The sequence below is a fragment of the Meles meles genome, chromosome 11, assembly GCF_922984935.1.
Source record: "Meles meles chromosome 11, mMelMel3.1 paternal haplotype, whole genome shotgun sequence".
NCBI lineage: Eukaryota > Metazoa > Chordata > Mammalia > Carnivora > Mustelidae > Meles > Meles meles.
In genome coordinates this window covers 84,818,711-84,833,636 of record NC_060076.1, presented here as the reverse complement: position 1 = coordinate 84,833,636, position 14,926 = coordinate 84,818,711, and the positions used below count along the sequence as shown (strand labels likewise).

Here is a 14,926-nt window from a genome sequence, read left to right as displayed (position 1 = left end):
TCTTCTGATAATACTGCCACCTGAATCTGGGGGCTCCTCTAAACTAAATGAGCCCCATAGGTCTATGGCTATCTTAGAATAAATCTGCAAGGCTCAATGCCTTCAATCAGGGATCTCATCACGTGGGGAGAAGGTAGTGAAAGAATGGGAACTGGGCAGGAACATGGAACTGAACCTCGGGTCACAAATAGTATTATCCTTGGGTCGACATCCGGACTTCATCTTTCAATGGTATTTTTACGTACCCAAACAACTTATTTTTTAATACCTTATAGGACAGAGATTTCAAGCTTGATAATATTTGGACAACTAAAGACCGAGAAACACATTCACATTTTATACGTGCTCAGATGAAAAACAGGAAGGCTTTTATCTCCTCACTTCCCAGGCTATTTAATATTTCACTTTTATAATAATCACAAGGTAAGGCAACCCTGCTGGTCACAGACTCTGGGGTCAGAAGGACAGCATTTGACTACTTACTTCATTATTATTATTGTTTTTTGATTTTTAAAATTTCATTATTTATTAGCAATGTTCCCTAAATTAGTCAACCTGTCCATTCTGCTATTTCGTTATCATTTGTGAAAACAGTTACAAATAGAAGCTTTCCCACTGGGATGCTTGAGGGTTAAATTAACATTTAGAATTAAAAAATAATGATGATATAAGTTGGTTTTTGTTGTAGCCGGTATGATAATTAGCTAGAAAACAACAATACCTTCAATTCATGGTTCAATTTCTGTGGCTTCAAGATTCAGTTTTTCAAGGTACCAATTTAATGTTCCTCAATGATATTTTTTGCATTTTATTTTATTTTTATTTTTTAAATTCAATTTTATTTTTTCAGTGTTCCAAGATTCATTGTTTACGCACCGCACCATTCAATGATTTTTAAGGATATAATGTGGGCAATATATTGTTTCAAACGTTCTATCTTGTTTCATCTTGCAACTTAAAAAAAGAAAAAGTTTATATAAGGGGTGTCTCTGCTTTGTAAATCTATGACTAATCGTATATAGTCTTTTTATACAATAAACCCCAATACTGAAGAACAAGTAAGGAGAAATAGCAAGAAAAAAAATCAGCCCCCCATCTGGAACCGTGGGCTCATCATTACCACATGGCTACCTAGCACCCTTGATGCACCAAGAACAATTTCCCAGACGGCCCCAAAAAGGGTATTTTCATGACCTGTTTACTTCAGGTTGTGGTGGGATTCGAAGCTCAGCATGGTGAGAAACAAAGAAAGCTAGCATAAGGGCTGGGAAACGCACCTTATCTCCTTCTTCCACTTCACAGAGTTTCTCCTCGGTTGCAGGATTAAAGACAGGAAATTTCTTGCCACTCACTGAATTATGCCACTCATTGTTTATGAAAATCTGTAGAGAGGGAGAGAAAGGAGGTAAACAAACCTTTAAATAGGCAACAAATTTGAGAAATTCTTTTATAAACTTAGAGCATTATAAAATGCCTATATGAGGCCAATTGAAAACCTTCACACACCTCTCCCTGACCCTGCAAGGAATTTTTGGCTGTTTGAGACATTTTACACAGCATACACACACGCGTGTGTGAGTGCACACACACATATTACAATACGGTAATACTTTGAAATTACACTGAGGTACGAGGTTATTTCACCCTGGAAAATACAAACTGGAGAGAACCATCTAGAAAAAGTGCTTTTATCTGAGTTTGAGGCAAGACCAGAGGCTTTGATGGCTTTAATCTTTTTTTTTTTTTTTAAAGATTTTAAGGATTTATTTGACAGAGAGAGATCACAACTAGGCAGAGAGGCAGGCAGAGAGAGAGGAGGAAGCAGGCTCCCTGCAGAGCAGAGAGCCCCATGCGGGGCTCGATCCCAGGACCCTGAGATATGACCTGAGCCAAAGGCAGAGGCTTTAACCCACTGAGCCACCCAGGCACTCCGGCTTTAATCTTCATTAATCTTCATTTTTCCCTTTAGATTCTGAACGTCCTCCTGTTGGGCTGCTGGTGATTTGGTTTCGTAAGTGACTGTTTCCTGATCCTTTATTTTATTATTTTAAAGGTAGCGTGGAGGGCAGTTTTAAAAGAAATTTGCTTGGAAAAAAAAATTGGCTAGTGACATGTTTTTACTGGCTGTTTCCAGGCATAAGGGTTTTATTCTTTTAAAGAGTTATCTAATCATTTATTTGTTCTCAGACTAAATCAGGTACTGGATTTCTTAATGATATCTAAGAGACATGTATCAAAGAGACGGAGGGTCTAGAAACATGGAATTTCGTTCTATGTATAAATGAACGGAAATACTTAAACATGTTAGTATGTCATTTTAAAAGTCCCGAATTTCAACTTTTGTTGCCTTTAACTGCTCCTTCACTATGCAGCCTACTAGGGCTTTGAGATGTCATTCATTCGCCTTTTACTGCAGTAAAAATATTTTACAAAGTCTAATTAAGAAGTGCTGCTTTTGCGGTAAAGAAAATTGTGTTTTGTTTCTGGTAAAAGCTGGAATTTCTTCCCCCTTGTGTTATTTCATTATTTCTTGTTTACTCTCCCTTTTCTTACTTATTTTTGAACTATAAATATTATCGTTAAGTATGCTATTGAACTTTATGTATTGCCATTTTCTGTTGGATTTGTTGTTGCACTGTGAATTAGTTGATGTAATTGTGAATCACAGGTAGTTGATAAGTGAAGGGGGACATCTGCCCTGCATTTTTTTTTTTAAAGATTTTATTTATTTATTTGACAGAGAGAAATCACAAGCAGGCAGAGAGGCAAGCAGAGAGAGAGAGAAGGAAGCAGGCTCCCTGCTGAGCAGAGAGCCCGATGTGGGGCTCGATCCCAGGACCCTGAGATCATGACCTGAGCCGAAGGCAGAGGCTCAACCCACTGAGCCACCCAGGCGCCCCATGCCCTGCATTTTTTTACATTTGTCTTAATTCAGACACCTCCCCTTACTTGATACTTGAAGATAAATTATTAATAGGCCCCTAAGGGACAAAGTATTGAAACACGGCCCCCTTCCCCCACCAAGGTTTAAATTTGTTGCTATACAAAACAACAGATGGCTACTAAAAGTTTCCCAGTGGTGGCTAGCAAGATTACACATTTTTAGCTTAATTACTTTTATTCTGCATATTTGAAATAACAAGTCTTTAAATTAACCTGTGAGCTTATACTAACTCAGCTATTCTATTGAATAGTGTTCATAAATATCCAGAGCTAAATATCCAGTCACATTCATAAAATGTGTATTACCCTGTATCCCTAAATGCTTACGTAGAATTAATTCTATATTCTGTCATTTACAACATTACTTAGACAGGCAGCCTGTTCTCCAGAATAGTTCCGTGCTCTGCTAAACTTCCATCACCAAACTCGTCACTTTAAGGTCAAGGGTGATGTTTTTGTGACTTTCTGGTTTATCCTCAGTGTCTCGCACAGTCCCAGCCCTCAAGTGATTTTCAGCCATCATGAATTCTTGAATAAATAACTTAAAACTGCATCAAAGAACCTACAATCCAGTAGCTTCCTATGGGTAAGATCTATAATGTTCTGTACATGGACACACTATGATATTTGTGATTTGCTGAAAACAAACAAACAAACAAACAAACAAAAAAACAAAGGGAAGGATAAGCCTTCTTATTTGCCTATTCACACTGATACAGTTACTCGTGTGTCCAAACAGCATCAAGCCACTATTCAGAGGAGCTCACAAAATTACAGTGCTAGCCGGGAATCGACAGGAAGAAGACGGGAGCGTGAGTAAATAAAGGGGAGGGGGTGCAGAGCCGCTAAGATGAGGAGACTAGATGTCCAAGGACACATATGTGGGGGTGTGGGAAAGGATAATGGGATACAGATGAAAACCGTGCAATTCCTATTGTCCTTCAAGAAAAACGTGTTGGCATCTGAGTTCAACTTGAAGAAAGATAAATTCAGATTAAAATACTGACTTGCTCAACGTCTCTTAGGGTGAATTAGCATTCCAGCTCTCGCAAACACATTTTGCAGAATCCTATAATTAGGCTTGAGGCAAGTGCTTTCCTTTATGCGTCTCTAGCCCTTCCTTTTTTATACTTTCTTCCGAAAGGTTGGCTGCGAAATATCTGAATCAACGTGTTCCAAACGCAGTTCACGGTCGTCCCAGCTTTATGCTCTTGACCCGAGACTACAGTTCTATAGTTTGCACATTCTCTCCCTCCCTCTCTCTCTCCCTCTCTCTCTCTCTCTCTCTCACACACACACACACACACACACACTTTCCCTCTCCTGTTAATGATACACACAATCCCTAGTCATCCTTTGGTATCATGCTCTTCTATACTATCTCACACACACACACACACCCCAACAAAACAAAAAACAAACACAAAAAACTCCCTGTTCTTCCTCTGCTTAATTGAAATTTAACCCCACCCCCACCCCCCACTATCATAATCTTCCTAAATCAATTCCAATGCACATTTTGGCCGCTCCTCAGAACACTTAGGTGGTTCTCCTAAGCATACGGGGGCCCCATTGTGCTTTTCCAGATTTTATTTTATTTCCTCAGTTCAGCTTCTACTTTGGCCTTATTCGACTGTCTCCAACACCATGCCCTTCTGCTGCCCACCTTTATTCGTGCTGTTCCTCAGACTGGAGTTTCACTATTTTCTTCTACTCATTCTTTTTTTTTTTTTTTTTAAAGATTTAATTTATTTATTTGACAGACAGAGATCACAAGTAGGCAGAAAGGCAGGCAGAGAGAGAGAGGGAAGCAGACTCCCTGCTGAGCAGAGAGCCCGACATGGGACCCTGAGATCTTGACATGAGCCGCAGGCAGAGGCTTTAACCACTGAGCCGCCCCGGCGCCCCGCTTCTACTCATTCTTGAAGTCTTGCTTCAGGTATCACCTCCTTGTGAAGATTTCACTCATCGGTCCAATTGGATTTAACCTTTTATTTCCCCCTCTTTCCTGACACAGCCTTTTGTATCTTGCTATTAAATTACTTATCATGTTCTGCCAAACAGTAAATACTTGAGATATCCGGAAGATACGGTGGGTAAGTATGAGAGAGTGAGCCCCTGCCCTCAAGGGGCTGAGAATCCAAGGAGAGAGTGTATTCACATCAAGATCGGCCCATAAAGAATTGAAGGTTGTATGTACGGTAAAAACCAAAGCAGTGCTTTTCATCAGGACACTGCAGAGTGGAACCCACAGAAGGGCGGGCAATGGGCCAGAAGAGTGCAGCCTTGAAGGATGGTATTGGATTGATGGAGAGAGAAAACGAGCAAAGGAAGGGAATGCTCTTGGGATACACAGAACACAGGGAAGAGATGAGCCCCACGCAGAGAGTTTATGGAAACAAGTCATAGATCAGTTTCGACCATGGAAAGGAAGCCAGTTTGTGGTGAATCTTGATCCTCAGACTGGGATGGTTGGACTCTATTCTGGATGTGGTAAGGGCATGACAGGATCAAATGGATGTTTGAGGAATGTTGATGTGAATGTACCCAAAATGGATTTGAGGTAGAGCGACCAGAATCCCGGGAGATAAGCCGGGAGACGATCTTCACATTCCAGGCGTGTGTTCGTTCTTAAGGCTTGAGACTGGATGGAGTGAGAGACCAGCAGAGGCTGCAGTTTACAAAACGTATGGGTTCTCCCCTCAACAGAAGCCTTTCAGCATAAGACTAGAACATGGCGTCATGAGATGACCAAGGTGGTTGCGAGGGCCAAGCGTCGCACCTTTTCTTCCCTTAGCTGTGGAAAAGTGTTTTGGTAAGAACTCCTCTAATGACCTTTTTTTCTGTTTTAATTTTGTGGGCTTTACATTTGACATTTGCCTTTCAGCTAACTGTGTGACCAAACATTTGTGAATAATCATCCTTCCTGTTATATAAAAATGGTTATGTGGAGAAGTGTAGGTTAATGGATGTTTGGCATAATCATCATGAAACCTATTTGAGGCCTGTTGAAATGATCTATCATGATAACAACCTCATTTTCCATTTGCTGTTTGTCTTTATCAACTTTAGGGGGAAGGGGATCATCCCATAGAAGTTAAAAAAAAAAAAAATCTTGGGTTCCATTTAACTACTATATGAACTACATTCTACTTATGAGTTTCACAGTCAGGATACTTTTGAATAATGTATGTACACTGGACCTCAGCTTAAAGTTCTAATATTGATTGGGAATTATAGATTCCTATGCATGCTCTTAGACATCATGTGCTTCTTATTGGGGGAAACAATCAATGGGAGTGTTGAGGAAACTTAAAAATTGATTTTTTACTCTTTAAATTTTACATATGCCAGCTTTAAGGGACACATCATGAACTTTGATTTAAAAAGAAAAAAAGGCAGTTTCCTGACTGTAGTTTAATGTCCAAGAATAAGTCATAATTTGGGGGGGGGACCTTTCCAGAATAAAAATGATTATGTCTTTATGTGATTGGCATAAAGCCACAATTCTAAATAAATAAGCCCTTTCCTCAAAATATTTCTGGCCTCGATCAAGCTGAATTTAACTAATAGGCAAAATAAAACCTAGTAGCTTTGCCTGTTGGTATAAGATTTTGGAACCTGTTGGCTTAAAGGAGAGAGAGCCCGTGACTCCCTCCAGTAGATACTCAGGCTGCCCGAAATTCACATCATCTCTTTGGGGCTGCAACAGGGCCAGTGGCTCTAGCTCCTTTAAGGGAAACTGGTGCTTTCTTGGTGGCAGAGAGATTTTTTTTTTTTTAAAGATTTTTATTTATTTGACAGAGAGATCACAAGTAGACAGAGAGGCAGGCAGAGAGAGAGAGAGAGGGAAGCAGGCTCCCTGATGAGCAGAGGGCCCAATGCGGGACTCGATCCCAGGACCCTGAGATCATGACCTGAGCCAAAGGCAGCAGCTTAACCCACTGAGCCACCCAGGCGCCCGGCAGAGAGATTTTTTAACAGATCACATTTCCAGTGCATGGAGGATTTGTTTTAAGATATGCCAAGGGGGAGGAAAGTGACAGAATTCCCCAGATTATGTCTCCTGTGTGAATTTTCAGACCTGAGATGCTGGGTCACAGCATGTGGAGTGATGGCTGTTGTAAATGGACAAGAAGGGATGTGTGCTGTAAACATGGAAAACTTTTCTCAGCATCAGGCACTTAAAGAAGTACCAAAGACTTTGGGGGAGGAGGTTAGAGAACAAGATGGAGGATGAATAATGAGAGGCTGAACTAAAGTCTCAGAGAAGTGTTAAACATTTGAAAGAATCAAAGCTAGATCTCTGGCAACTCCGTTCATCCCAAACCCTGAGGCAGTAAAGTAAAATGTTGAGACCGAAAGTAAAAAAAAAAAAAAAAAAAAAAAAAAAAAAACTGAAAGGAAATTAAGGAGGAAATAACAGATGGGAGGAAAATATTTAACTTGACCCAAAGGAATGAAAACAAAATGAGAGTGACCAAAACAAAAGTGGGAGAAATAAAATTTTCCTTTCATTTCTGTTTTATATTGTAGTCTGACTTCAGTAACATGAATGTATACTCCCACCGAGGACAAAAATACTTGCCAAGGATCTCTTATGTCACGCATACCCTGTATCGAAGAGGTAAGATGTAGATGCCCCAGAAAGTTCTGCATATTTAGGGCAAATAGCATAATTCAGTTATTTGTTGTTTGTATTATTTCAATTTCTTATTAGGTATCAGGAAAACAGTGGAAATAGTCACATGATGGGACCTGGGTGAGGAGTGGGTAGTTGTTCAGGCAAAGTTTTGCAATCTGTGGTGTTTGTCCAGATTCCTAGGAAACAAATTTCCATGAACAATTTCAACATTACAACAAAGTCAGGAGGTAGAGACATGATGACATATAATCAGAAACTCAAATATGAAAACACTACATCCCTTGCAAACAACATTTGTGGGAGGTTTGGATACACACATGCACTCAGAACATAACAGTGTCCTGGAATCTGGGTTCACACAAACATCTACTTCTCCGATCTGTCAATTAGTCGTGGTTTTAATTACGAAGCTACTATTGCTTCTGTTCTTTTGAACATGGCTCTACGCTGCTACTTAAATCTGATAGATGTGTAAGATATCCGGCCACAATTATACTAGTGTCAATAAAACTGAAACCACCACCCCAAGCCAGGTAACTACTACTCTGAGACCGGTGTATCACCATTTATCAATGTTTGTACTCCCATGAGGTTTCTTCTATGCAGCTGTGTACCACATCATTCTACAGATTACACATGCCATTTCAGAAGCATTACCTTAACTTTTGGTTCAGTTCCTCTTCAAAGGAGCTGTTTCCCATAAACCCTACGAGTTTTCCCACCCAGCCCTCTCATTCTGGCAGGCAGTTAATGACGAATTCAGTAGGTGAAGTCCAGTGTAGAGAAATCATGTGAACGCTTGTAGTAGTGAGACTCCTGACGAAACTGAGCTAATAGGATCTCTAGAGCATGGGTTATTTACTTTAGGATTGCTATTGATTAGGTTCCTTGAGGCAGGCAGGTGCCAGAGAACAAAAGAATCTGCCAAGACACCAGTCTTTGGAGATGAGCTAAAACACTGCATTTGTAGTGAAGGGTTACCTCTCAGGAAAAAATTCAGTGGTTGGTCCCACCATCTGTTTGCAGCCACCATCTGGTTCCTGTTGGACTCAGGCACTCTCCGAAGGGGAAGGTAAGTGAATCGGACCTGGCTGGGTGGGAACGGTTTCTGAGAAAAGGAGGAAGTCTGGCCCCTAAGCAACTAGATGGTGGTCATTGCTGGTGAAAATGTGAGGTTGGCCTTAAACTACTGGACCTTTGCTGCTGGTCAACAGACCACCCTTGGAGTGGCATCAGCAGAATCTGGAAGCCTGTTAGACATGCAGAATCTGGTACTTCACCTCAGGCCAAGAGAATCAGAATTTGCATTTCAACCAGAACCCTTCCTGATTCACGTGCATATTCAAATTCGGAAAGTGCTTCTCTAGAGTATCTTCTCTCTTGTTGGACCATCTGTCTGGGGATCTAGTGCCCAGATCATACCTCTTTTCTCATCATCCAAATTTTGACTCTCGCAATCAGAGTAAGGGATGAACGATACAAAGGAAGCAATAGGTATGAAATCACTTGTTACAGACAATCCGGTAGAGTTCCACTACTACCATCATGTTTAATACGTGCCTCCTAAGGGCTGTGGGACCTGGAGCAAATCACCTAACATCTCTGAACTCAGGTTCCTCAGCTTTAAAATGGGACACTACTAACATGTTCTAACTCCCTTCCAGTGGCTCATTATGAGCCTCAGATGAGATCAGTAGATGAAAGCAGTTCTAAACTACAGCAAGCGTTGCAAGTATTCATTCCAGTACGTTGGGAGTTGAATAATTTGAGAACTGTAGGAGTCATCTTGGGCAGGAGAGGGTTAAAAAGAGCCTGCACCAAGGGCCTAATAAGCACTGGGCGTTTTCCACAAATTACTTCACTTAATTCTCAGGCCACTTTCCCAGGTAGTTATTATTATTCCCAATTTACAGACAGGGGAACTGAAACTCAAGGAGATTAGAAGCTTGGCCAAGGTCATAGCATTAAATAAGTAGAAGGGCTGGAACTGGAAGCCTGGTTTGTCTTGTTAAGCCACCATACCTCCCAGCCACCCAGCTCTTTGTTCATCTGCTTCCAAACCAAAAGCAAACAAAATATTTCTTCATTCATAAGGGAGTTAAAAATGTTTCCCAAATGAAAGCCGTGCCTTGGCACAACCGGCTTGGTTTTGGGTGTAAGTCCTGCCTTGTTTGAAGCACCCCTTGGTGTGGTTTCCCTCCTTCAAAGTCCACCAGCAAGTCTGGCCACAGCCTCTAGCTCCAGCCTCCGCTAGTCTGTCCTTCGCCTCCCTCACTTTACGACAGCAGGGGCAACTGTACGACACTCGACACTCACGACAGCCCTTTGGATAATTCTGTGAACACAGCAGGCTCTTGCCTGCAAACATTGTTGTATGTGCCATTACCTTGGATATTTGTCTCCGCGCCCCTTCTCAGCTCTCCAGGGTCACTTTGTGCTCTGCATCCTTCAGGCTCCCCTCCAATGTCCCTTTCTTAAAGAAACCTTCCCTAAAAGCTCATGGTAAGAAAGCTCTTCCCCCTCATTTCTCAACTTTCAGTTGTCCTCTCTTTAGCATTTATCATAATTCATGATTCAAGTATACACATACTTGCTTGTTTTCTTCACCTTCCAGGGACATAAGCTCCCTAAACCCTATTAGCCTTCTTCTACCGTAAGACCAAGCACAGCGTGGTTATTCAGTGACTTGTTAACTATATGGAAGGACAAACAGGAGATGGGAGTGAAGAGAATGGGGTCGTGGGAAATGGACGTGGCCTGAATTTGCCGTAAGAATCTAAAATGGCGATATGGTGCCTAGTGCATAGTATGCCATGATTCATCATTTTTCCCTATCAAAAAGATACCTTTAACAGCAATGTATTAAACAACCTTATCAGAAATCTAGGAAAGGAATCTCTTACTCCAACCAAAAGTTACTCTGTAGGAGCTGAGAAAACATAGTTCCCATTGAAATGGCACACCTATTTCCAAATCCTCTACAGGGCTGCCTCTCCCAGCCCAAACCCCACCTTTTCAATCAAACCAGAATGTCTGTTTGCTTCCAGCCTTCCTTATTGTTCTCCTCTTTTTCTAAGTTGGCCACCGACTTTCTCCTGTTGGCCTGGGGACAGCTGAGTGGCAGCTGGAAAGCCTCATGGTCATGTCCCCTCCAGGAATCAAGAATGGACAAATGAGAGTCATAATAAAGAAGGACAGAATAAGATTCCAGGAAGTCCACGTCCCCACGGAACAACATTGATCTTAGACAAGCCACTTGGTGTGAGTGTTCAGACTGGCCCCATTCGAAGTCTAGTTTTGTCACTCTCTAGCTGTATGATTTAAGGCAAGTTACTTAGCCACTCTGGTCCTCAGTCTCCTCATCTATAAAACAGGAGGAGGAAACTCCCCATAGGGTTATCATGAGAAGTAAATAGAGTTATTGCAAATAACTTAAGCAGTCATTGCTAAAGAGGAAACACAATGAATTTTAGCTATAATTATTTCCTGAGTGTATGGGCCTGAGTCTGTCAGTTTATGAAATGTCATTAGCATACGAAAATCTTTTCTAGTAGGAACATCTTATTGTTCAATGAGTTAAGTTTAGGAATTAAGTTAAATATGTTGAGGGTTTTAATCCTGTCTGAGAAAGCTTGGCTTCTTGAATTTTCTGTTTTTCTTTTTTTTTATCAAGGTAAAAAACAAAACAAAAAAAACTGTGGTAAAGGGAGAATGGAAAACAAAGTTACCGAATCCTTTAAGATAAAATTTTTGATCCTTGAAATCCTGGATAAACTCTCAGAACTTCACACCAATGAAATCCTTGTCAGGTGGGGCATGACTGTGCAAGAAAGAATGGCAAGAAAACTAGAAGAACGTGGGGTGCCTGGGTGGCTCAGTGGATTAAGCCGCTGCCTTCGGCTCAGGTCATGATCTCAGGGTCCTGGGATCGAGCCCTGCATCGGGCTCTCTGCTCCGCGGGGAGCCTGCTTCCTCCTCTCTCTCTCTGCCTGCCTCTCTGCTTACTTATGATCTCTCTCTCTGTCAAATAAATAAAATAAAATCTTTAAAAAAAAAAAAGAAAACTAGAAGAACGAGATGAGAGGAACATTCATGATGAGATAGGTCTTGGAAAGAGGATTAAAAGAGGATTCTGGAAAATTGGAAAGAATTTAGAAAAATAAAGAAGACCAGGGCAGCCAATGTTAATCAACCACTTCCCATGGTCCAGGCACGATTTCAAATGGTTTATATACATTACACTCATTTAATGCTTTCATCCACCTTAGGAAATTAGGACCTTTATTATTCCCATTTTATACATAAGGAAACCAAGGCAGAGAAAGGTAATGTAGTTTGCCCAGTGATCACATAAGTTTTGAAGAAGCTCTTCATTTAAAGGCTCAGTAAAATGGATGAGCTGGCAGATGTGGGATTCATTTAGAGCTGGGAAGGGGGAAAAACAAGCCTAGAAATGGGATCCAAGTTTATGTGGATTTATAATGATGTTATTGAGGCTTGAAATCCTAAAAACGTTTGTATCATTTTAGAAACTATTTCTTAACCTTAATCTCTGTTTTATCCACCCCACAACAATAAAAACATAATCAGACTGTACTAGAGAATAAGTCATAAAAGATATGTAACAAAGACTTCTTTTGTTTGGGTGAAAAGCTGTCACAAATTTGAGAGCATGTAGTTCTACCAGAGTTGTAGTAATTCTCTGTTATCAACCCTGCTTGGCTCTTCCCTCTTCCTTGCCCCAGTGACCAATATATTTCTAGTGGTAATAACGAAGGACATTAACATAGTAAGAGAAAAATAATACAGAGTTTAGGGGCCGGCCATAGAAGAGAATTCCACAGACACTATAAAATCCTTGCTTACTTGGTTTGCAACCAGGAAACTTAGTGAATAACTGCCATTTTTCCAACCCCTTTTGCAAGTGCAAATCCAATACAATTCTTCTGTGGGGCATAGTAAAAAGCAAATGCAAAGGCATTTGAAAAAGCTCACCCATTTAGATTTAATTACATACATAACTGGTGTCCTCCCAAGTGTGAAAATGCTGTAACCAATAAATCAGACAATAAAATGCTATCTGAACAGAAGAGATTTATAGAGATTCACTCACTTGCATTGGGTGTTTCTACCCTGAAAGTTCCTAAACGCAAAAGCAAATGGCTGCTTTTTTAATCGTGCCTTCTTTTCAACCCTTAGGTCCATCATTTTCCTTAGAGGGGTGTTCTCGTCGAATGGCTTTGAAGTGAACAGCGGATTCCAATCTTGAAAACATCTCTCTGTGTTAAAGGATCACTAGATCTGTGTTTGTATGCTAGATTTTAAGGACCATCTCATTTGTTCATTACTGTTTTGTTCTTACATGCTCAATTTATAGCTACCAAATGAAGCATAATTTAGTAGAGAGAATACTTCACTTTAGAACTTCCTCAAGATACACGTAGAAGACTGCAAACTTCTGCAAAGCCAAATTTTAAAAAATGTGACATTCAGACTACTACAATATTTTCCCAAGTAGTATCACAGAAAAAAAGAAAAGACTCTGTAGTAATAGTAATGAGATAATTTTCAGTCTTTGCCAATGATTCTGACGTTTATGAAATGCATTCTTAAATGTGCCTGCTTTAGATCGAAATTTCTTGTGAATGACCAATTTGGAGTAAGAAAGTTGGGAAGACTGGAGTCTTGTCATCTTTTCAGGCAAACTTTTGCCAAGGGCAAATTGTTGGAGGGTATGGACTCATCACATTTTCCATGTTCTCATTTGGAATAAAATTAAATGAAAAAAAAAAGTTTTCCTTTTTAATAAAACCTCATAAAGATAATACCTTACTACACTTTATAGCTGCTGACCAACCATGTTAAAGGCACAATCTGATCTCTGCAGACACTTTTCCTAAGGAAAAGAACCAGTCAGCTGAGCAACTTCCTCATTTGTTGTGCTTATGAAAATGAAAATATAACTGGCCTTAGGATTTCAAAATCATCCATGGTTACAAGTAAGGGAGTAAATAAATACTAGAGGGGCTTTCACTTTATCATGAAATTATATTGCTCTTGATTTTTCATTGGCTAATTCAGAAGGCAAAATGGCTCTTCCTGAGATGGAAGGGTTCCTTTCTCACCTTACTTTCTGCAGTGTACCATAAAACCAATTTTAAGTGATTTTTTTCAGATTGGTTTGTTTGCTTGTTTTATCTCTTTTCCTGGGAGTTCTAGACTCCGACAGGAAAGCAGGCATATAACAATGTGAAACCCAAAAGTTCAGGGATAATTTCGAATGGCTCAAATAGGATCCATTTCCTCGTTCTCCCTAGCTTGTGGATTTTTTAAGTCTGGATCTGGCGCCTGCTGTTGTTTCTCTAAATATTTATCAGTTAACAATTATGCATCTCCTCCAATGGCAACAAACTTGGCTGAAGAGAGAAGTAAGAATGCTTTCTTTGCCCCTAATAGGCTAAACAATGTAGGTCCATTTGGAGTTTTTTGAAACAGGAGCTTTCATCAAATTATCGGAGGTAAGTCCTTCGATTTTGACAATCACTAAACATATAGAAAAGCCATGTTACTTCAGCACGGGGTTTCTTCTTTTCTTAAAAAAAATAATCATTTCCTATTTGTTTGGCTCTTTCCAGTAAGCTTCTCTAGTAAGTACTTGCCTCTCTTATCATATATGCTGAGCAATGCTGAAGTCAATAGAACTGCACAGAAAAGTCCACTGAACCCTAGGGCAAGAACCCTTCACACAGAAGAGAATTCCTTTCACTTAGACACATTTTAAGAAATAAACTTATGAAACATTGCCTGATACGATTTAGAAATCATTATTTGATCAAGACACTATAACCCAAACCTGCATTTTGCAAGCCTTTTATTTTTGTATTTGTAAAGGGCTCCTTGCCCAAGTTTACTCACATTGACCTTTTATGCTTTCAGCACATGTCGTTTTTATAAACCTGAGAGGCAAAGCAGCAAATATAAATTGTACTAACCTTCGTATATTTATATGTCAAATTGGTGAGTGGGACAGGTAAGTCTGGCATGCCTGAGGACGACATTTCTGGTTCAGCTCCTGGAACACAGGTGACAGGCTCAGCGATTTGGTTCTGATTGAGCCCTTGGCTTTATTTGTTCCTTTTTATCTGCACGGGCTAAGGTCTATTTGCATACCGGACTATGATTGGATGAACCAACTCAGAGCGAAAAGAAAACGACACTACTTATTTGTAACACCTAGGGCAGGAAGCCCTTGACTTTAAACTTAAATCCTTAAGAAACCAGCTCTCCAGCGTTTAAACTGCAGCTGGAGACAGGGCACTATTTGCAGACGAATTAATT

At 40.3% G+C, this 14,926-nt stretch overlaps 1 protein-coding gene across 1 annotated transcript in view; it reads right to left on the bottom strand.

Moving 5' to 3' along the window:
* Window positions 1-14,709, bottom strand: part of ALDH1A1 (aldehyde dehydrogenase 1 family member A1) — a 53,505-nt gene extending 38,796 nt beyond the window's left edge. The window contains exons 1-2 of the mRNA XM_046023790.1: window positions 14,581-14,709; window positions 1,278-1,382 (exon numbers count right to left, since the gene is read on the bottom strand). Of these exons, the coding sequence (XP_045879746.1) occupies window positions 1,278-1,382; window positions 14,581-14,646 (171 nt within the window). The 5' untranslated portion in view covers window positions 14,647-14,709. The remainder of the gene's footprint in view (window positions 1-1,277; window positions 1,383-14,580) is intronic.
* Window positions 14,710-14,926: the final 217 nt, after the last annotated feature.